The sequence below is a fragment of the Lygodium microphyllum genome, chromosome 14, assembly GCF_053477565.2.
Source record: "Lygodium microphyllum isolate KBCC chromosome 14, Lygodium_microphyllum_v1.1.10, whole genome shotgun sequence".
NCBI lineage: Eukaryota > Viridiplantae > Streptophyta > Polypodiopsida > Schizaeales > Lygodiaceae > Lygodium > Lygodium microphyllum.
The window spans coordinates 48,059,506-48,083,588 of record NC_141148.1 but is presented as its reverse complement, the minus strand read 5'-3'; the positions used below and the strand labels follow the sequence as shown (position 1 = coordinate 48,083,588).

The 24,083-nt window shown below is 42.5% G+C and overlaps 1 protein-coding gene across 1 annotated transcript in view; it reads left to right on the top strand.

Annotated features, from left to right (window-relative positions):
* The first annotated feature begins 12,972 nt into the window (after positions 1-12,972).
* LOC148025576 (vacuolar iron transporter 1-like) overlaps positions 12,973-24,083 on the top strand; it is a 41,618-nt gene continuing 30,507 nt past the window's right edge. Inside the window, exon 1 of the mRNA XM_087692103.1 lies at positions 12,973-13,664. Coding sequence (XP_087548229.1) covers positions 13,438-13,664 — 227 coding nt within the window. The 5' untranslated portion in view covers positions 12,973-13,437. The remainder of the gene's footprint in view (positions 13,665-24,083) is intronic.

Genomic DNA, 24,083 nt, shown 5'->3' with positions numbered 1-24,083 from the left:
ATAAAGACCGAGGCTCAACAAAACCCACTAAATAGTATCATTGAACACATGATCAAATATTCCTAATCACTCACTCCTCACTGAGACTTCAACTCAATACTTAAACAGTTTAAACCTTCAATCTCAGAATTTACCATTTTTAGAGAGAAACTGATGCGGAAACAACCATGATTGAGACTCTGACAACACAAGCTTTTAGATTCACACAACTCCTATTTTTTAGGGATGGCAATGCCATGCAAAAATTACCCCACAAAGCGTGGTTGCCTCAAGTAGTGCAAAATCAATTGTAGATCCTTTATGTTCTTCTTTTCTCATACCACACATAAATACAAACCAAAAACACAAGTAACCAAAGCTTTATAAGGGGAATTTTCATGCCAATTTAACTACTACAAGCATTTCAGTATTGTAGACATTCCATTACTGCAACAAAATAGAGTTTGCACTGATATAGCAATGGATAATCATGATGACTTTCGTGGGAAACCAAGTTAGTAGTGTAGATGCTGCTCTGAATTCACCTATTGCCTCATGTAGCATAGAAATTGCCTCATAGAGCATTGCAGAAATACACTGCTACTCTATATAGCAAACATATAACTTCTTTGCTCCAAGAAGCACAAACTTGCAAATGTGAGGACACTTTCTTTGATTTCAGAGTATCATTTCGACATAACAGCTCATACATCTCAGCATATCTTGCATTGATGAAGAGTTACGGAGCTTCAAATGTTATGGGTTCTAATTCATCATTTTCATGGTTGCAAATCCTTTCGAATTTCCACTAACTGGAGTCCATGCATTCAATACCTGTCCATAAGACATATTCTCTGCCACATACCCAGTTTCAGATGTAGAGATCCTTTACTTCCATTCTTCTCTCCTGACGAGAAGCCTCACGCAAACGACTAACATACATCACTCTCAACACGATGAAGAATAGCCCTTTGTTGACACGACGAAAAATAACCCTTTGTTGTCTCTCACTCATGTCCATACATCAAAATAGATCTGCATACTCTGTGTCTCATGCAGCAATAGAAAAAAAGAAGAAAAAATGAAGACTCTTATTACCATCATCTAAAAATTGAGAACTCGCATCAGCCAATTGGCTTCAACAGCCCCATCTTCAATATATTGCCATCAAGCCCCACAGCTCTGACAACTTTAGCTACATTGCCTATTTCTTCCAAAAAAAAATTCTTCTTCTTCTAAGCATCAGATTTGTCCCTTCTCTTCTAACTGCAAGATTCTTCTTCTTCTTCTTCTTCTTCTTCTTCTTCTTCTTCTTCTCTCTCTCTCTCTCTCTCTCTCTCTCTCTCTCTCTCTCTCTCTCTCTCTCTCTCTCTCTCTCTCTCTCTCTCTCTCTCTCTCTCTCTCTCTCTCTCTCTCTCTCTCTCTCTCTCTCTCTCTCTCTCTCTCTCTCTCTCTCATTAACATTTAGTAAGAAGAATATGTTACTAATCGAGGAGTCAATGTGCAGAGGTCCACAACATTGAAAGTCACATGGAAGACCCCTTACAAGTCGGTGTCTCCCATTCTCCTATGACGGCAAAGGTGGAGTGGCATAGTATTCTGTGCGACCCATTTGAGATAGGAGATGCATTGCAAAATGATTAGCCAAGTGAGACATTCTCTTGATTGGTAGAGGCATTAGAGGAGGTCAACCAACCAAGATGGTCAAGGTTGACGAAGAAACCACAAATGTGACATGTGATATCATGGTGGTTCTTTTCTCCCTGAAGATAGTGTCGTGCATGGATTGGGGGATGGAATTCCGTCATGGAACTCCCATACTGAGGTAGAGTCGGTTGATGCCATGTATCTGGTTGATTGTGTTCGCAAGGACACAGGAATGATACTTTTTCTTGCCACAGCACAATCCATGGTAGTGCTTGTCGAGCAGGTTGTGGAGGATGGACACCGAGACAGATGGAGTCAGGGCAGAAGTGTTGGGCCTTATGCATGGCACAGGTTGTTCATTGAGAGATGCCTGTTTGTGTCATTGGAGGTAGAGAGGTGAGAGTTTTAAAGTCACATGATATGGACATGCTAGATATTGTTTATGTATAACAATTGTTGGCTCTGTTTAGTGAGTGCAATTACTAAAATTAGTATTTCAAGCTTTAAATGTAGACATGTGCTATATATTCTAGCGTACATGCATCTAGATATCACTTACAACGGAGTCATCCCTCCGAAGTTCACAAAGGAGGACATTATTGTGAATGAGTTGGTGCCGAGATACATCAGGATTCCCAATGAGAGGTCAATATGAGATCCAATGTTGTTAAACTACTGTAGAGATGTTTTGTAAACATCTAGTAGATTCCTAATCCCTTATATGACTACCAAATATTGTATGTGACATGCAATGTGGCAGGGCTTTTTGGAGCTCGTTCTTGCAAATGTACACAAAAGAAAGGGACACCATTATAGATTGCAATGTGGGATGTGGTGACTTTGCATCAATAGCGCTCAATTCCAATAGATAGATTGCATGTCTCTATTGTTTTGTCGAAGATGGAAGATATCTAAGAGCAAAGGTAACATGTTTACATAAATTTCTACAATATTTGACTGTAATGTAGTGTTCTTTTTCATCATACCAATACATGGGTGCTCACCCTTCAACATGCGCATGTACAGCTACCTCCCACAACCCGAAATTTAATTGTGATTGATATGAAGAATAGAGTGCTTCTACATAGGCGACCAAAGCAAAAGGAGTCATTACTAGTGAAGCCCCTAGAAGTGGGTAGATATTGGGTGATTTTGCGGCTAGGACTCGTAAGGTTTTGGAAGGAAATATCTACATTGTTTGACATTTCCATCTGGAGCTCCACGAAGAAAGACAACTTAAGTGAGCTACTCCAATTGGTTAGAAGTGAATGTGTGAAGTCATCAAAGCAAGCACTAACCTTTGTATTTCAATATGGATAAGGCAAGTGTAGAGCAACTCCCACAATAACTTCTCTCGAAATGAGTTACATAAATCCCATTTTCATGAAATGTTTTGATGACATTGATCGGCCACACTTCAACCCAACAACAACATTATTTATGGATGACAACATGGAGAAGATGTAGATAAACCCACCCAATGCCTTTATATGCCCACCCCCATTTGAGGGGAAACCCTATGGACACTATCCTTCTGGAGCACATGCTTCCCTACTTGACTGAGCTAGCATGCTTTCCTAGTTCCGTCCTAGACTTTGTTAGGGATCATCAATTCCACCCCCCAACAATGGAAGTCAATTGATATTTGATGTGCATGATGAATATGTATGTTCAAAACTATTAGATTATGTTTATTTACAAGTGCAATGAAATGAGGATGAGAGAAAAGGGGAGAAAGAGAGAGGAATATGCAAGTGAAGGAGATTGTGTATAGGTATTCGCTCAATTGCAATACTACAAGATGTGTAAATAAATCACGTGCAAAATATCTAGGGAAGGGTGGATTGTAGAAACATGCATGCATGTGAATGTACATGTGCATAGTCAATTGAGTAACAATGAGTTAATATTGTTGTCCCGATATTAACTATTCGAACAAAGTGAAAAACAATAGATATTGCATGTTATTGCAGTGAGTGTCACAAACTGTTTGATCCCTATCCTCTTGTAGTAATTCCACACAATAATGCTCAATTTAAAGTAGCGAAAACATGTGCGATATAGTTTCGCTTATATGTGCACAATGGAAGTGATATATCAGGATATAATATCAAATCATGCACATAAAAGTGAGAGGTACGTGAATGTGTATATGCATGTGGGAGTAACCATGTGATATCCTTTCCATCCCGATATTAACAACTAAAAGTGTCTAAGGCAATGGACCTCATGCAAACCCTTGATAGAGGGTTGTGAAAAACGGATGGATGACCCTTGCAAAATTAAGCAGGGGGAGAGAGAGAGAAGTTTCTAATTTAGAGAGTGTGTGTATGTGTATATGAGAGAGAGAGAGGGGGGAGAAAAAGAGGAGTTGCTATTTGAGTGAGTGAGAGAGAGAGAGAGAGAGAGAGAGAGAGAGAGAGAGAGAGTGTGTGTGTGTGTGTGTGTGTGTGAGCACAATGAGGGATTCACACACACATACACACATACAATGAGAGAGAGGGTAATTGTACGAGAGGGAGAAAGTGAAAATTTGCTAATTGAGAGAGAGAGATGTGTGTGTGTGTGTGTGTGTGTGTGTGTGTGTGTGTGTGTGTGTGTGTGTGTGTGTGTGTAAGTGGGGAAAAAAGAGAGGAGTTGCTTATTTGGTCTAGTACTCTTTGATCTAATATTCATTAGTTGATTTATTTACTTGCTCTATTTTAGAAAGAGAGGGGAAGTGAAAGGAGAGAGAGAGTGTGTGTGTGTGTGTGTGTATGTGTGTGTGTGTGGGTGTATATGTATTTGTGAGTGACACAAGGAGAGAGAGAGAGAGAGAGAAAGCGAGAAGTTGCCAATAGAGAGAGAGATTGCTACATGGAACTAGGAGAGATAGATAGAAAGAGGGAGGGAGATGGGAAGGAGAGAAAATTGAGAGAGAATAATTGGTGGAATATGGGAGAAAGAGAGAGAGACATGTACTTGAGGTAATTAACATGGAGGGAGAAACATGGGAGGGAACAATAGTGGTGGAAGTGGTGGAGGTGATAGTGACAACGGTGGTGGAGATGACAATAGAGGTGGTGGTCCTGGTGGTCCTGGTGGTCCTGGTGGTCCTGGTGGTGGTGGATATGGCGGTGGCAGTAGGGGACAGTAGTGGTACTTGATATGTGCACAAGAGAAGAGAAAAAATAAGTGGAATATGTGGAATAAGAAATAGATGTTGCCCAAAAAATCTCGCTTCTTGCCCTTCCCCTGTGCACTAAAGACTCCCCCTAGGTACATCTTGTGCTTGAGCATCTCCTACCCCTCTCATGCATACGCCTAGGCATATCACATAGGCTAGGTACAGATCCATGTGCATCTAACTACACATGTGTGCATTTGTGTGTGTCCAACTGCACATGTGTGCATCCACCCACATACCACCGTGCATCCACTTGCATAAATGCATAAAGTGCCTTCACACCCTTGTATCCATACACACATTGTGTGCACTAATGCATTCATGTACTCATGTGCAGTTGTGTATGTCCCAGCATACACATTTGCATCTATACACCCATGTGCAATCATTCACATGCTTGCATTTGTGACCTTTCAATATACTACACTTGTAGCACCTTAGGCATGCCTAGTACACATTCAGCACTTGCACATGTGCACATTGCACTCCGTTGCACATTAGGCACACACACATACACCCACCACATCCTAGACACATCTTGCACCTTAGATGTATGCATACATGTATTTGCATCATGCCATGGCATATAGCAAGTAGATGCACCAATGCAAAATAGGCCCATCACATGTACCTTAGAGCCTTGTGCATGTTTTCATGTGTATGAGTGGATAAGCACATGTGCCCTACACACAAGCAAACTGCATGCTATCCCTCATCCTTGCATTAGAATTTCCACACCTAGTAGTCATGTATGCTAGTTGCACTATGCTTACATGTACATTATACACTAACATCCCCATTACATGTAAAACCCAATCATACACATGGTGCACTTGCACCCCAACCCCACCTAATGCACTAACTACACTCACATTCACTTATATAGGACACAACATTGCACGTGAAAGTTCCTTGTTTGCAGGTAATCCTCAAGGCATGGGCTTGAACTGAAAGTTGGATGATGCGAACTGAAGGAACCTAGAAGCCAATTCATATGCACTCAATAACAAACTAAAAGCGTAGGAGCCAAGGAACACAACAAATACCATGATCACTACATTAGGAAGTATGAAGCAACCACTAGAGGCATCAATTAGCCTGCTAAGTCTCGAGTTGCCTACAAACTCTTCATCTAAGAAGAAACAGAAAGCCCAAAAATAGTAGCCTCATGTTGCTACTCATCCTATGCGAATAGACTCATATAAAATAGCCAAGGACATTGCCACACCTAACCAAGGTAAAGACTTGACAAAGAAGTCAATCTCAAATGACAGAAATAGCCAGTCTACAAACTCAAATGTCCTTACTTCCCAATAGGGATCTCAACAGTCATAGCCTTTGGCCATGACAAAGGTCACATCCACAAAGGAACAAGCCCTTGCCCACTCATAGAAATGTTGTTTCAAGAAACATCTTTGTTACCTCTACAACCTCCAACGCACCTCAAGCCTAGGCCCACAAAGAAAACTCTTGAGGAGATGGGCTGACGAGCTATTGCAACAAACCAATAAGTCAGCAATGAAGTGTTTAGTTCAACTAGATGCGAAGCCGACATCACTCACATGCACGTACATTTACAATGACATTGACCAACTGGCAGATGGGCACAAACAGCTCTCTCTTGGGAAAGCTATTGACATGGGATGAGCAACAACAAGTTTGCTCTCACTGCACGATCATAGCCACATGGCTAGTAAACTAGGAGTAGGCATCATAATGCTTGATGTTGGTGCATACATGTTTTGCCTTAGCCACCAAGACCCAACAATCCTAGATAGCTATGCTTTGCTTGAGTATAAATCTGACTTCTTCAAATGGTTTGTTCCAGGCTCTATGATGCAAAGCCTAGTCTAGCTCTTGATTTTGCCCTAGTCCCATCCAATCCTTCATTGGAAAGTAAAAAGTAAAGCGACATGCCTATCTCCTTATCTCCTATGACTAGAATAGACACGAGCAATGATCTTGCTAATCTAGGCCATGAATCCATACATCCTCAATGAGCTAAAAACACACAAAAGTTCCTCAATCCTAGGAATCCTTCCGAACAAAATCTGGATCTACTATTACAACTTCCAAATCCACTAAGTTAGTTCTTAATACTACCTCCCATCAAGAAGTGGAACGAGAATAGTCACACTTCCCAAACACCCTTAAACCCACCTACCCTACCAAGGAAAATATGCCTACTACATTGCAAAAGAGTGCTACTACTACAAACCCAATAAGACCTCAAGAGTCAGTAGTTCCGAAGTCAAGCTCAATTTTCCCAAAACCTCCAACTTAGTTAAAACCTAACTTGCAATTAACAAGATTAAAAGACATTGGAGCCAAAATTGGCCATAACGAAAATCAACCAATGTGCTATCTACCTTCATGAATTGCGTGATAAAATCATGTTCCTTGCACGTGGTTATGCCCAGTTTGACATTGGAATCCTCCCTAAAGAATTGAAGGATTACTTAATATTTCCATTATCTTGGGAATAGCAAGAACATCTCAACAAGCAATACAGTGATCAATTGGACAACCTTTTGTGACTCATTCTAAAGGAGGAAGCAGAGGAACATTGTCTAGTCCAAATCTTCTGCAATCCCATTATGCCCCCCAACCATCAAAAATCTATTAGCAATAGAAGAGAAGGCAGAGAATGGTAGCCCATTCGAGCAAGTCTAGTACACAATGAGAACCTCAACAATTAAACTCAAAAATCCACTCGTGACAATTTTAGAGTAAAGATGAGCCATATGGATATCTAACATTGACCCAACATACGTCACTCCAACTTCCCTTTGAGTTTTGCCATTACACGAGGAGTCATACTAGTTGAACCTTGCTTATACCTTTATTCGATAAAATTCTCACAGAAGAAGAGCTCCATGTTGCGAGCAAATTAAATCAACAAGGTGTTATACTTAATGTTGTTGCATATCTAACCCTAATGACAAACACAACGAAAAATATGCTGCACTCTCAGTACAATCCTGATTTTTATCAATGGCTCACATCTTGACAAAGTAACCTTGAGTAGTTCACTATATGTATACCCTCTATATCACGTGCGTTCAAGTCCCATTTATAAATATCCTTATCTATAAATTTTCCCTTAATAAAACATAACCCTTTTATATTCAATCTGTAAGTAACCTCTTTATATGGGACCCTTTTGTGTGTAAAAAATGTGTAAAAATTGTATATTAAAAATCTCTTATGTTGAACCCACCTAATACATACATATCTTTATGACTGACCTCCCTAGGAAAGTAACCCTATACCATAAAACTATGAGAGTGTGCAATGGAAGAGAAACATGAACATAGAAAGAAGTAGAAAGAGAGAAAGAGATGAAGCAAAGGATAAAGGAAGAATACTGCACTGACTCAAGAAGAATGCTGATACAACGATGATGGACTGATCAATCCCTACACAGAGCCCAAAATGTGAGTGAGGGCACTAGATCAAGTGATGGCAACACCAAGCACAAAGAGTTAGAGTGTTAAAGTGTGCACCTACAAAAGAAATATTGAAGACTCAAGAGAGTGTGTGTTTGCCAAGTGGTGGGGCTAGTTAAAAATGGCCAAATCAGAGTGAGGGCACTAGATCAGGTGATGGCAACACCAAGCACAAAGAGTTAGAGTGTTAAAGTGTGCACCTACAAAAGAAATATTGAAGACTCAAGAGAGAGTGTGTTTGCCAAGTGGCGGGGCTAGCTAAAAATGGCCAAATCACCAAAAACCTAGCCGACTTGCTCTTGTAGGGGCCATAAATATTGGCCGACCAGCATTTAATGCTAGTTACTAAAGGAAAAAATGCAGTAAAAAATAGGGGTGACCCCGAAAAAAATCCCAAATGACAATGACAATGTCCAATAGGTGTAGGCATGAAGTAATAACTAGCCTAGGAATGCACATAGAAAGCCGACAAATAAACAAAATGCTAGAAAAGATAGGGGTGACCCTAGAAAAATACCACATGACAATGACAATGTCTATTAGGTGTAGGCATGAAGTAATAACTAGCCTAGGAGTACACACATGAAGCTAAAAAATAAACAATATGCAATTAAACTACCAGAACTCCTATATCTCCATCACACTCTGACACGAGCTCACACTCAAGAGATGATAGACTAACTAACATAGGTAGGCTAACACCCCCTCTCAGATCTTGGAATTTTTTGAAGACCCAAGAACCTCATGTGATGAAGCATAGAAGACGTGGGTATAGGCTTTGCGAAGAGGTCAGTCACATTGTCCTCTATGGGACAATAAGCCACTGCTAACTCAGAATAATCTAGGATCTACTCTCGAACATAGTGGCACTAAACCTTGATGTGCTTTGTGTGAGCATGAAACATAGGATTATGTTCCAAAGCTAGAGCACTTTAGTTATCCACATGCAACTCTATAGGGAGGCTAAGGAAAACCAATCTTCACCAACATGCGATGAAGCCAAGCTGCCCCAATAGCTATAGAACATAACGCATGATATTATGTCCCTATAGGTAGAAGAAAGGGCCACAATAGGTTTCTTCTTACTTCTCTATGAGATAACTCTCAATCCAAGGGAGAAGGCATAACCTATAATGGACTATTGCGAATCCACATTACCTGCCTAGTTAGAATCACTTCAACCAGAGAGAGTAATTCCCTCTTCATACATGATCTTGTAGGATCGAGTCCCTTGTAAATAAGGAAGAATGTAGAAGGGAGAATGCATAACTTGTAGAAGAAAGAGCCATGGTAAGCTACTTCTTACTTCTCTACGAGATAGCTCCAAGGGAGAAGGCATAACCTGTAGCAGTAGACCATCACGAATCCACATCACATGTCCTATCAAAATCACTTCAACTAGAGAGAGGAATTCCCTCTCCATACATGATCTTGCAGGATCGAGTCCCCTGTAAATAACAAAGAATACAAAAGGTCTATCTCTAATGCTCCTTAGTGGGAGTCTTCATGAAAGAAGACAACAATGCCACAGCAAAAGAAACAACATACTAAGTGTAAATAAGCCAAATGAGGGAGCCAACAAGACACCTATAATAGGTACATTTGTAAGGGGAATGCTGTCTACAAAAAGCTTGGACTCAAATACACCTGCCACCCTCAACCTTGAAGTATAGGTTGGAGTCATGAGCTAATCGATGGAAGCCACTCTATAGAAAGAAGTGATCAATCCTCTGGTACCAAGTATGAGGAGCTTGCTTTATGCCATAGAGCGCCTTCCATAGTTTGTAGACATAGTCCTCCTTCCCCTACACAAGAAAATCAAGAGACTGAGAAACATAAATCTCCTCTGCAAGGACACCATTCAAGAAGGCAGGCTTTATGTCCATCTGATAAACTGGCCAATGGTGGTGGGCTCCAAGAAGACGAATAGTAGACATCCAACCTATAGGTGCAAAAGTGTCAAAATAGTCCAAACATGCCCTCTGAGCAAAACCCTTGGCAACAAGCCTCGCTTTGTGCTTGTCCAAGAAGCCATTTGCAAGATACTTGGTCTTATAGACCCACTTCACACCTATCCATCTTCCACTTCAAGGGAAGCGAAACCAAGTCCTAAGTCTAATTACACTTGATAGAATTGAGCTCATCCTACATGGTCTAATACTAAATATCCTATGCAAGAGCCTCCTAGCTCACTGGCATGACGAATCTGTGACATAAGAGCATAGTTCACACAAAGTGAACTATTCCACTAGGCCTGCAAGTGAGTTGATCTACATGGACATGGAGGACACACAAGTTTGATTCACAAATTTCAAATTTGTAAGAATATTGATTTTTAGATTCTATAAACATATGTGCCATTCCTTTAATGGTGTGGTTTCCAGTCCCCACCTGCACCCCTTCATATGTTCTGGCAAAACAACTACATATTAATAAAATGCTAGTCTCTCTTAGCTAGACTCTTATTTTTCAAAGGTACCATTTTGTGGTAATTCCCAAATCCTAACCATGCCCAAAACCCCTTATGCATTATGGCAATGCCTTCCAATCCCTCATGCATGCAAATTTGAGTCCCCCTTTGAGTGGCACAACACTATTGATTGTAAGGTCTTCTCGTCCAATATATGGTCACCTTTTATTAGACCACAACTTTCCCATCTTCTATTGTGTGGATTGATCCGATTGTAACCAACCAAAAAGTGTGTTGCCTCGTAAAGCCTACCATTCTGGAAATGGTGGTGCTAACAATAGTCTATGTGATGCATGGAAGAAGAAACATTGAGTCCCATTGATTAGGAATGATCTTCCACTCAAGATTTATATCTTCATGAAAAGCTACCCTAGGATATCAATGATCACCTTTTGTAAACATACGCTATTGTGTAAGTTAATTGATGAAATAATTTTGATTATGTGACCTATAGATAAATAGAGGACCTATCTAGACACCATCTTCTACATAGGGGATAGTGAAATTCAAGGAGAAAAAAGTGTATAGAGACCCCTAAATCAAAATGGAAGTTGCTTCATTAGGGGTACTAAAATCACCTCAAGTGTGTATACAAGGAGTTTCTTTTTAGGACTTGAATGCACTTGATAGGGTAGGTTCTTGCCTCCAGAAAGTTGCACAATCCATATATGTAGCTTCTCAAAGACGAACAAAGGTGTGCTCCTATGGATCAAGAAAGAGAGAAATAAATGGGAAAAATGGATTGAAAGGTATACTATATGTGTGAGGAATGAGCTCTTATGTTGTCTACAAAAGAAAGACTAGTTAGAAGCTAAATGGTGGGATTAGTATATAGACTATTATCTTTGTGTTAGTGGGTTGTTAGTTCCATGGGCGACGTTGTAGTGGTGGAGTTGAGTGTGTGGGAAAGTAATAGATATGAGTGTGAAGCTATGATAGCTATGAGACAATAGAATGATGTAAGTTAGAGTTAGAAGGTGTGATATAGTGTAGCCATGGCAAACAAAAGGTAGAGTAATTGTGGCCCAAAAAAAAAGATGCTCATCTAAAAGGTTCACAATGGTTTCTAGTGTGAAACCATCTACATCTCTTAGTGTCCTTTTTTTAAAGAAATATTGACTTTCAAAGCTACCACAAGGGATGCATCTAGGGTTTGAACTCATGAAAGTGTGCCAAAAGTGTTTGAACTCATGAAAGTGTGCCAAAAGTTACTACTACAACATCAAAGTTAAATTTAGTTTTCCTAGTGTCATCATGGTTAGAAAATATTATCACATGAACATTGCCTTCTCTAGAATATTGGGGTGGGGAAGATATATGCCACTTGGAAGACATGGGTGATGGTGCCATACACATTGAGAATATCCCTCCAATTTACAAAAAGGATTGGCTCACCATAGAATTTCTTTCTAGAAAATCAATGGCTCCCAAATTTGCAAACCATTAACCCAACCCTTGGTTAGGCAAAAGTTTGTTTGGCCATCTCAATAGGTCACACCCAACCTCATTTAACTCCTATTTGTAGCTCTCTATACCTACCCTCTAAGATAAAAAGTTGTGATTGGTGCACTAGGGAGCCTTTGATTGTCCATAAACAAGTGCCTAACCAACCTTAAGGCTAGTTTAGACCCATTGTCAAATAGGTAGAAAAATGTGTTCTTGCACACGTCCACTTCCAAATTGCTCTGCAAATAATGCCATAGAGCTTTGCATTTTGGAAGAGCTTTTGGCTAGTTAGGCAAAACAAGTAGGAGACGATTGTGCAAGAGTGTAGGTCATGAGGCTTTGAACCAAGGGGAGTTTGAAATAAATAGTCTCGAAAGAAGTGGGATTAATTTTAAAGAAAGTTTTTTTTTTTACAAAAGACCAAGGTGACTAGAGTTTTCGAATCACATCAACATTCCTATAACATAATTCTTTGCCTCTACAAGCCTAGGTGTGAAGGGGGAGATAGGCTTGGTTCATAGTCCATGGATGACATTGGCGCATTTCTCAATGCGACACGCATGCAAAAACGCTAAGCCCTTTTAAGCGTTTGATTATTGGTGATGCGCCCTCTCTTGAGAGTTCGGTTGGTTCCTTTATTGTACAGCTGGACACAAGCATAGAAGTGGCCGTCCAGGTCTGAACTCGGCACATTCTAAAAAAAGAGGGAAGACGTGGAAAGGTATTTAGGGCAAGGAAAGGCAAGGCGCGTGCCAGGCACGCTCGACCATTCGAGAAAAGAGAAGTAGAGCATGCAAAAAGCAAGCTTTGTCGCCACCTTTTACGAGAGAGAGACAGAGAGAGACAGAGAAAAGAAGACGGAGAGACGCGAAGAAGAGATCGAAAGCCAGGAAAGGAAGAAGAACTACATGCTCCTCCTGCCGAGGCTGGCCGAGCCATCGCTCAAGATTCGAGCAAACACTCGTTTATGAACTAAAGAAGAAAAAAAACAGAAAGACTTCGTTCATATAGAAGTGGAAGCGAAGCACAGCAAGCAAAGAGAGAAGCAAGACCAGGCCAAGACTAAAAGAAGACAAGGAACCTCCATTAGAAGATAAAGACTAACAGGAAGAAGGTCTCCGTGAGAGTGACGACGAAGAAGAAAAAGAATCATCGCAGCAGGCAAAGCAGAAAGGCGAAGGTAGGGTAAAGCTCGGCTAAGACAGAAAGAAGAAAAGTGAGAGAATTGGTTTTGAAGGGCCAGAAGATTAAGAAGAAGAGCAAGACGAGGAACAGCAAATATGACTCCACCTCTCTCAAGGGCAGCCACCCCCCTTGTCCCTCACAAGGAGCAGCACTTCACTGCGGGTGATGTGGTCCGAGACATTATCATCGGCATGTCAGACGGTCTCACCGTGCCCTTCGCGCTTGCTGCCGGCCTCTCTGGAGTCAATGCACCTTCCTCCATCGTCCTTACTGCCGGCCTCGCTGAGGTTGCTGCTGGTGCCATTGCCATGGGCCTTGGAGGGTCAGTATAGATTTCATTTTTGTAGCTTAAATTAGTTGCTTAATGCTCCGATTTCATTTTCGTATCTTAAATTACTTGTTTAATGTTCTAGTTGCTGAAAATTTTTCGAAAAAGAATTCTTATGAATCACTCGAGGGGGAATTCTCTTTACCATCAAAACCGAACTTGAATGATGTTGCTTTGTATTTATGATACTTTGTGAGTTGCCTAGGTTCAACGGATGAGTAACATATGCGCAATTTGAAAAGTGCACATTCAGGACACTCAATCCTTCAAGAAGTCCTATTAGGCTCTTAACATTCTTTTTTTTTTTTTGCCGAGGTAAGACACACACCCCCCCACCCCCACCCCCCCCACGAAAGTTCCACAAGAGGAATGCCTCCCCTCCAAAGATTAGCTGAGAGAGCAGGTAAGAGCCATGCTGGCATTTTTCCTTGCACAAATACCATAGCTCGCAAGCCGACAAACAATGGAGCTTGATTGCACTATCTTCAAGAAGTTCTGTCATGTTCTTAATATTCTTCATAACAAGAGTCTTATATTTTTTGCCTATATGACTGGTACTTGTGGAGTTATTGATGTTTAGAAATTAACATCCTTTGATTTGACATATTTTGATATATATGGCTGTATCACAGGATACATGTATGCCCATGTAGGCTACTGTACTTTTAACATGACTTAGGAGAAAGTGGTGCACAGTAGTACTTATGATATATACTAATATCATACAAAAGCTACACATCTTAGTCACTTTCTCTTAGAATGTTGGGGTCTTGACTTTTCAGCTTTTTCTTTTATTGCAACAACTTGTTAGCGTAATTTGACTGTTTGAGAATAACCTATTAAAGAGAAATATGTTGAATTGTGGGTTTCCAGGCATGGCTGACTAAAAGAAAAATAGGTCTGTAAATAATTAAGTTGGCAGGTGTCCAAATAACTGGTAGACCTGCATGATGCCAATTAACAACCTGGCTGATGCAAAGTAACTAAAATATCAATTAAAACGATTCTTCAATACCCATCTCAGATAGCTATGTATGTTGGGATCTCAATCTCCTCTCTCTTTTCTTATCCACAACTACCATTGAGAACTGGCCTATATCCTTACCTCTTGCCTTAACCTTCTAGTTTGCTAGATATCTTCAAGTTCTTTAGCACAAGTACATTTCATGTCATACCCTAAATCCTTGATAAATAAAAGATGGTTAAGCTTCCCTCTCTGTATAGATTCTTGTGTCTTCTTTTTCCAGGAAGCAACATATAGATGATATTACTAGGGGAAGCAAGGTGTATAAATCATTGGCATTACATTTTAACCTTGCAAGGGCTGTTGGATCTGTTAGTATATAAAATACTTAGGTCAACTATGAGAAGAGCTATCATTCCATATGGCCCTTACAGTTCAGACGTTCTAAGTGTCATTGTTTCAATCATGGCAGTATATTATGCTCACATGAGCTCCCATTTTTTTGAATGCCATCTAGCCTTGACATCCTTGAACACAATGAAGGTATTTTCAATACTTTCATAAGAACAAGTACAAGGCATCTAAAATGAGGTTGCTGTTTTTTACTCCACAATTTGGCTGGGATTGGTTATGAAAAAATCAAGTATTTTTTCCTTGTCCTCCATGATAAACCTTGCTGTTGCTACAATGTGTTGGTACTTATTACATGCTTCGGAAATTGAAGGCTTTATTAATGTTACTGAGATGTATGGACACCTTTATTTTGCCCATGTCAACCAGAGTATTATGTCCCTTGCTTCCATCTTAGACTGTACCAATGTCATTCCCACATGTGTCACATTGTACTAAAAGAGATTTGGTAGAATTAGGACTAGATCTAAAGCAAGCATTTCCTTCGAATGAGTGAAGACTGCAATTTCTTTCTCCATACATCTGAACAACACTCCCTTTTTCTATAGAGCATGAGAAGCACAAGGAAATCTATGCAAAGTGGTGGATGAGTGAAAATTAACTATCATGGAGGGTTGGTTCAATAAGGCACTGTACAAAAGTAAAGTCTTCCTTTGGTGTGTCATGGTTGGTGGAGAAACTTCTTACCATTGGTTTTTTTCGGCAAGAAAAATAGGGTCCTTGTTATTTGCTATTTGTATATATATATATATATATATGTATATATGTAGGTGAACACACACACACACACACACACACATTGAAGAAGAGGATACTAGATCCCCCTTTGAATATGAAAATGGAGAAGAGGTCTTTTGTGAACTTGATCGTGCAATCTTGTGTAACATAAGAACTTATTGAGAAACCCTTCACCTGCAATTTGTGTTTTGCATTTTGCATTTAGGGTTTCACAGTGGACAACCCCAAAAAGGGGATGGGCACGCACAGTGGACACCACCCTAGACAGCCACCGGCGCCCTCCCTTCAAGCGCCACCCTAGACAGTCTCTTGCCTATTTATAGGCTGCCTCTGTCACTCATTTTTTACGGCTGATTCATTCTGTCCGTCACCTCTTCTCTCCAGCCTCTCCACTACCCTCACACCCCTTCAGGAGGACATTGCAGTTCGTGGTTCGTGGCTATCTTTGTCATCTTCCTTCTGCTACGACACCCTTATTTCCTTGCATCACATTCACTCCATGATTTAGATCTTCATCATTCCATTCATCAGAGTTTCTTCTCTCCTCTTTTCTCTTCTCAGTGTTTGTCAAGTTCACTCTGTGTTCCTCCCCGCAAACCCTACTGTCTCGTTGATATGTCGTCTTTTGACATGGTATCAGAGCTAGATCTGCTCAAAATTCACCTGAAGTTTGCATTTTGCATTTTGCGTTTAGGGTTTCATAGTGGACAGCCCCAAAGGGGAGCTAGACACCAAGAGTGAAACAACACCCTAGACAGCCGGTGCCCTCCCTCTGGGCACCACCCTAGACAGTCTCTTGCTTATTTATTGGTTGCCTCTGTCACTCATTCAGTAGACAAAGTGAACCGGAGAACCCGAAACTCAATCTCGAGAGAGAAGCCACTAGCTCCGTGCGTCCATACAGGAAGAAATATGAAGGCCTTGTTACCAAGTCCTTGGCTGACCACTTCCACCTCCTCCTTCAGTAAGGTACACTGGTACCCATGGCTTCTCTATCAACAAATGACCAGTCTACTGGGTACTCCTATTGTGGTATCATTGGACACACCACCGATGCTTGCCGACTTTGACCTTTGCTCCCCACCCCTCCAGAGTATATGCACCTCCCACCCGATACTACCTGTGCCACCTCCCCTTTCTAGGCCACAGAGATCCTTTTGCATCGGCTATCAGAGTACTATGCTTAAGGCAATAATACGCATCCGACGCACACGAAGTCCTTTCAAGCACATGGAGGATCGATTGGCGCTACGACCTTGTGGAGATTGTTGCAATGCCATCAGTAGTCTTCTCCCACCTATTTTCAAGTACAATGGCTACCATAGCCCACGGTTCTACAGTCCACTCCATTGCGAGACAATGATTATTTGATACCGTCTCCTCATTAGTTTGCTCCTTCAAGAGATAGTGGTTGCTTGACTCCTTCCTCTTCATCGGCTTCCTAGTCCGCTCCATTGAGAAGCAATGGCAGTGGCCCACTCATTGCTCAGTTTGAGCTCCACCCTCGCCTACTTAAGTTCAAGAGGCCACCTATGGGAGTGTTTCACCACCCTAGATACCTTCTTCGGCACGACCAATAGCACATCCTTCATCCTTAGATATTTTGAAGTTCATGATCCATAGAACATCTACATCTACTATGACTTCAGAGAGGGGGTTCCTGTTCCTCCAGTTTCAAAGCAGATCCCCACCTACTGCTCAGTCCTTCGCACACCTTGGTGGAGGCCTTTTACCTTCCCTTTCTACCCTTGGAGGGGATGGCTTCCTTCTAGCAATCATCTCACCTATTGATAACTAGGATCTCAAGGATCTACCTAGATCGGGGCCTTAGAGATTCAACTGTGACTTGGTAACAAGGCCTTCGTATTCCTTCCCTCATAGATGCACAAAGCTAGTAGCTTCTCTCCTGAGGTTGAGTTTCGGGTTCTCCAATTCACTCTGTCTATTGTTCTTTATTGCAGGTTATCTCTCAAGTGGAAATCTTGGATCTTAGGAATCCTCTACATCTTCTCTCTCCCCTTCTTCTTGCCTTGGTCACCTAGTCAGCATGGAGCCAACTCCTGCGACCAAGTATATCCTTATGGTTCTTGGCACCACAAAAAGTTTGACATTCTATGCATTGCATGATTTCATCATCTTTGTACTAGGAAGTAAACGATTTGCCCACGAGGGACACTATCCAAGTGGCACCTGCTCCATGAGCATTCTTCAGCTCTGTAGCATTGCATCTCTACCTCACTCTTCTCTTATTCCCCTTTTTGGGCCTGAGAGGAGGTGTTGAGAAACCCTTCACTTACAGTTTACATTTTACATTTAGGGTTTCACAGTGGGCAGCCCCAAAAAGAGGATGGGCACGCACAGTGGGCCACCACCCTAGACAGTCTCTTGCCTATCTATTTATAGGCTGCCTCTGTCACTCATTCTTTACGGCTAATTCATTTAGTCTGTCACCTCTTCTCTCCAGCCTTTGTCACTCATTCTTTACGGCCTCTGGCACGCACAGTGGGCCACCACCCTAGACAGTCTCTTGCCTATCTGTTTATAGGCAACCTCTGTCACTCATTCTTTACGGCTAATTCATTTAGCCTGTCACCTCTTCTCTCCAGCCTCTCCACTGCCCTCACACCCCTTCAAGAGGACATTGCAGTTTGTGGTTCGTGGCTATCTTCGTCATCTTCCTTCTGCTACGACACCCTTATTTCCTTGTATCATATTCACTCCATGATTCAGATCTTCATCATTCCATTCGTCAAAGTTTCTTCTCTCCTGTCTTCTCTTCTCTCCTATCTTCTCTTCTCAGTGTTTGCCAAGTTCACTCTATGTTCTTCCCTGCAAACCCTACTGTCTCGCTGGTACGTTGTCTAGATCCTCTACATCTTCTTCCTCCTCTTATTCTTGCCTTGGTCACTTGGTCAGCATGAAGCCAAATCCTTAGATTGAGTACGGGCATATCCTTATGGTTCTCAGCACTACCCAAAGTCCGACATTCCTCCTATTCATTGCACGATTTCATCATCTTTGTACTAGGGCGCTTGGGCAAGTGAGTAATTTCCCCACGAGGGACACTGTCCAAGTGGCACCTACTGCATGAGCATTCTTCAACCTGTAGCATTGCATCTCCACCTTACTCTTCTCTTGTTCCCCTTTTTTGGGTCTGAGAGAAAATGTTGAGAAACCCTTCATCTACAGTTTGCGTTTTGCATTTTGCGTTTTTGGTTTAGGGTTTCACAATGGATAGCCCCAAAAAGGGACTGGGCACCCATAGTGGAGCACCACCCTAGATAGCCAATGCCCTCCCTCTAGCTGCCACCCTAGACAGTCTCATGTTGTTAAGAATCATTCCCTGGACTGGCAGGCAGCACTCTGATAGGTGCCATGTGGCAGCAGTCGGCTGCATTTAATGTAGCCGACCTGATCAATTATTGGCATTATTTCCAACCTATAAATAGGCTGAGTTTCCAGCTTTCTTGATATATATTGTCTCACAAATTTCAGCCTGCAAACTGCAGAGATTGCTCTTGGGGAAGAGGAGAGAGTGCCAAAATAGGCAGAAAATATGGCTAGTCAAAACTGACCAACTGCTGCATAAAATAGATGACTGAATAACACATAATAAAATAATAATAATAAACTGCTGCAAAAAATGCGGCCTGCCACATGTAGCAACTTTATGTGCCCTATCCAGAGTGCCAGAAATGCTGCCCAAACTGCTGGCAATTGTAAAATTGCTACCCGCTCCTAGACATGGTACAATTGCATAATTTGCCCTAATCTGCCCTTTTCATGCTTGTGCCCGACCTGGAGGTGACCAAATCTCTAATAGGGGTTTTGTTTCATATGACAAAGAAGATTGAGTACGGGCATATGCATAGCTAACACTAGCCCTAGCTGTGATAAAGAAGATGGATTGAATGTAGCATGTCTCCCTGAGTGGAGAACTAGCCAACCTCACCAACTAATCTAGACTAATGTACAGTAGTGAGGCCATCTTGTCCTCAAGTATTCTATAAAGCATACATCAAATATCTACTCTGTCTATAGAAGAAGAGGATGTGTTGTCTTTCTCTTTTAGACATTATGTTGTCTTTGTCTTTTAGTCCATAATGTCTCCTCAAGGCCTTGAGTGACAAAGAAGTGTGGAAAGGTATCATAGCTTCCTAGGAGGAAGGACTTGTCAGAGTGCAGTGATGCGGAAGCGTAGGACAAAGACTGAGAGTGAAGAGAGAGAGAGAGAGAGAGAAGGAGTCAGTGTAAACGCAGAAAATCTGTGGTGTAGTATGCTGTATAAGAGTGCAGAAATACACAAGGGGGCAGAGGAAATATCTGCGTATGTTTCCGACTTGATAACCTCGATCTCCGTCAGCCCAAGCATAGTCTGTCTCAGATCTTCAAGATCAGAATCTGAAATCACTGAAGAGTGAATAATAAAGTGTGTCATAGGAACTAGCTATAAATAGCCAAGAAATAATTTAAAAACAGCATCAGGTCGGCTGCATTAAATGCAGCCGACAACAGAAATTTGGCCAACTGTGCAGTCCGACTGCACTGCTGACGTGGCAATGATGACGTGGCACCTCCTTTGCCGTGTTGTGCTGATGTGGCACTGATTGTCCAGGAAATGACTGACTAACACCCTCTCTCAGATCCTGGACGGGTGAAAAGACTGAGGGATCTGGAATGCTGCCGAAGAAGAGCCTGAGGAAGCGCCTTTGTAAACAAATCTGCAAGATTATCCTCCGTCTTGCAATACTCCACATCAATAGTCCCGTCCAGAAGTTTCTCCCGAATGAAGTGATACTGGATCTCAATGTGCTTCGTCCGAGCATGGAATACTCGATTCCGTACCAAGGCAATGCAACTCCCATTGTCGCACTGCAAAAGAGTAGGACGAGTCTGGGGGCAGCCAAGCTCCTCCAACAATCTCCGAAGCCACACTACCTCACATGTGGTGGAAGACACAGCCCGATACTCCACCTTAGTAGAAGAAAGGGTGACCGTGGGCTGCTTCTTGCTAGTCTAAGAGATAACACCTGTACCCAAGATAAAACAGTAGCCTGGAGTAGACTGTTAGTGGTCCACATCACCAGCCCAATCCGAATCACTCCAACCTGTAAGAACCAAATCTGAAGCAACTGTACCTGTGGGATAAGAAATCCCTAAGTCAAAGGTCCCCCTCAAATACCGAAGAATCCTTAGGGCAACCTGTCAATGCACTTGTTTGGGTTCCGTCGTGAACTCTGCCAAAAGACCTACAGCAAAACAAAGATCAACACGAGTGTTGAGAAGCCAAATCAAGGATCCAATCAACTGACGATAGTGTGAAGCATCCATCAGGGAGAATCTGAGTGTGAAGTGGCCTTCCAATTCGGATCCGTAGGAGTAGTAATGGGCTGACAAGTCTCCATCTCAAAAGTCATCAAGAGCTCCTGAATGTACCTCTGCTGAGAGATGAAAATCCCCCTCTGAGACTGATAAATCTCGTGACCCAAGAAGAAATGAAGAAGTCCCAAATCCGTCATCTCGAATGCTTGATGTAAAGTTGTCTTGGTCTCTCGGACCTTCTGTGCATGATCCCTTGTCAAAATCAAATCATCAACATACAACACAAACAATACATGACCAACCTCCGAAGTGTGCACATAAAGTTGCGGATCGGCCTTGGAGCGCCGATATCCCAACTTCGACTGAAGAAATGAGTCAATCTTCTCGTTCCATGCACACAGAGCCTGCTTGAGGCCATACAAGGCCTTTTTCAACCTGTAAACTTTCCCATCTGAGGATCCAAAGCCAGGAGGCTGCTCAATATAGATCTCCTCCTGCAAGTCACCATTCAAAAAGGCCGACTTCACATCCAACTAATAAACAAGCCATCTCCTATGGCCAGCCAAGGCAAGAACAGCTCGAATAGTCGCCATACGAGCAGTGGGGGCAAAAGTATCATGAAAATCAATGCCGGGGCATTGAGCAAAACCTTTAGCAATAGGGCGAGCCTTGTGCTTGTCCAAAGAACAATCGCTAAGGTACTTGGTCTTGAAGACCCACTTGACACCAATCACCTTCTTGTGAGAGGAACGAGGTACAAGAGACCAAGTGCCATTCCTCTCAATAGCCTCCAACTCGGCTTCCATGACCTTCCGCCAATGATCGGACTGCAAAGCCTCCTTCACTAAAGTGGGCTCTCGATCCTGCATAACACGGGTCAACAAACAATAGTTGGAGAAAACAAGCTCCGAAGAATGTTCCTGGTTCCTCCGTGACCTCTGCGGTCCATCCTGTGGTTCCCACTCCTCAAGGACCCCCTCGATCCTTGAATCTTAAAGAGTGTCACGGGCCCAACAAGGAGGAGGATGAACCTCTCCCCGTCGCTCTCCATCTGCTGAAGACTCAGGAACATCCACCGGCAGCAGCTCCTCGGGGGTGACTGGTGGAAGAGAAGATTCTGAATCCGAAGAAGAATCTTCGTCAAGAGGCTCTGGCTCCAAAGAAACTGTCTCGGGAGCCCAACTCTCCCTTGGATCTCCAAGGACGGGGTGCTCCTCACCCTCCTCTGTGGCCGGTACTTCCACAAACTGCACATCTCAGCCCGTGTAGACATCCCGCTTAACGGAATCAAACAAACGATAACCTTGGGATTAGGAGCTATAGCCAACAAAAACCTGTCGTCGGGAAGCGTCTCGAACTTATCACGCTGCATCTTTGGAATGTGCACATAAGCGTCACACCCAAAGATCCTGAAATAAGAGATATCAGGCTTAGTCCCGAAGTAAGCCTCAAAAGGTGTCATCCTGTCAACAACCGAAGTGGGAGATCGATTAAGGATGTGAACTGTGGTAGCCACTACCTCGGCCTACAGAAACTAAGATGTCTGTCGATGCGCCATCATGGTGTGTGCCATCTCAATCACACTTCGGTTCTTCTCCTCCAAAATGCCATTCTCTTGGGCAGTGTTGGTGTTAGCAAACTCTTGGTGAATGACCCTATCTGCACAAAAACGAGCAAAATCATAAGACATAAATTCACCTCCCTTGTCTGAACGCAAGGTCTTCAATCGCCGGCCAGAACGGTTCTCCTATAAAAAAATCCAATCCTTGAAATAAGAGAAAGCCTCTGACTTCAAAGTCAAGAAATAGGCTTAAGTCATCTTGCTGTAGTCATCTACGATCAGCGTGAAGTACAAGCTCCCCTTCAAGGACTCGATCCTCATCGGGCCACAAAGATCCGTAGATACAAGCTCCATGGGTGAAGTAGACCACCTAGAAGCTTTGTTGGGAATCGCATCCCGATACAGTTTCCCACGAATGCAGGAGACACATGGCTGATGGCTCACCACTATGTCCGGCAAGCCTTGGACAAACGACCCTTGTGACGCCTTCCGAAGGTACTCGTAGTTCAGATGGCCAAATCGAGCATGCCATAGCTCGGATTATGTCTGAGAAGTAAGAAGAAGAAAAGTAAGAGCTGAAGAAGACTTCAATTTGTAGACTCCATTCTCCTCATACCCTGCAAAGAGAACTTCCTTGATCCACAATCAAGGACTCAAACAGTATCACTGTCAAACTCCACCAAGAGGCCAAGAGCACAAATCTTATGAACCGAAAGTAAATGATACCCCAATCCTGGCACGTGCAATACCTCAGAGGTGTGGGTACCACCACGTCAATCTGAAATAAGCTACATCTCACCCCGCGCAGCAATAGACACAGAAGAGCTATCTCCAATGAGAATCTGCCCACGCAAAGGTCGCAAATGGGCAACACCAACGGAAGGAGTCATGTGCCATGAGGCACCACTGTCCACAATCCATTCTCGAGCTTGGGGAGCTGTCATCGCAGCATCAGAAGTTGTCGGTGTAGAGTCCTCAATGACTGCTAAGTGTAGAAAAGCAGTTGTTAAGGGTGCAAACACCGCTCCAGAGTCCTTCGTGTCCTTCTTCTTGGTATCCTTTTTATCTTTGTCGAGGCAATCCTTCTTCGAGTGACCGGTCTTTCCACAAGTATGGCAAGTTGATTCCTTTTCCTCGTCCTTCTTGGATTTGTTATCCTCCTTCTTTTGGTCCTTCCGCTTCTTCTGAGAGGCTTGACCAACCAATGCCTCCGATTTGGAAGCATTCTGTCCCTTCGATTGTTCCTCCTGGTCCAAGACCATAGGAACCAACTCTTCCCACCGAAGAGTTGACTCCCGCCCTGAAGCAATAAGAGCGGTATAAAAAGTACCGAATCGTGGCGGCAACTAGGATAGTAAAGTGATCGCCATGTCTTCGGAGGAAATAGGCTTCCCTGCAGTTTGAACCTGCATCTGAA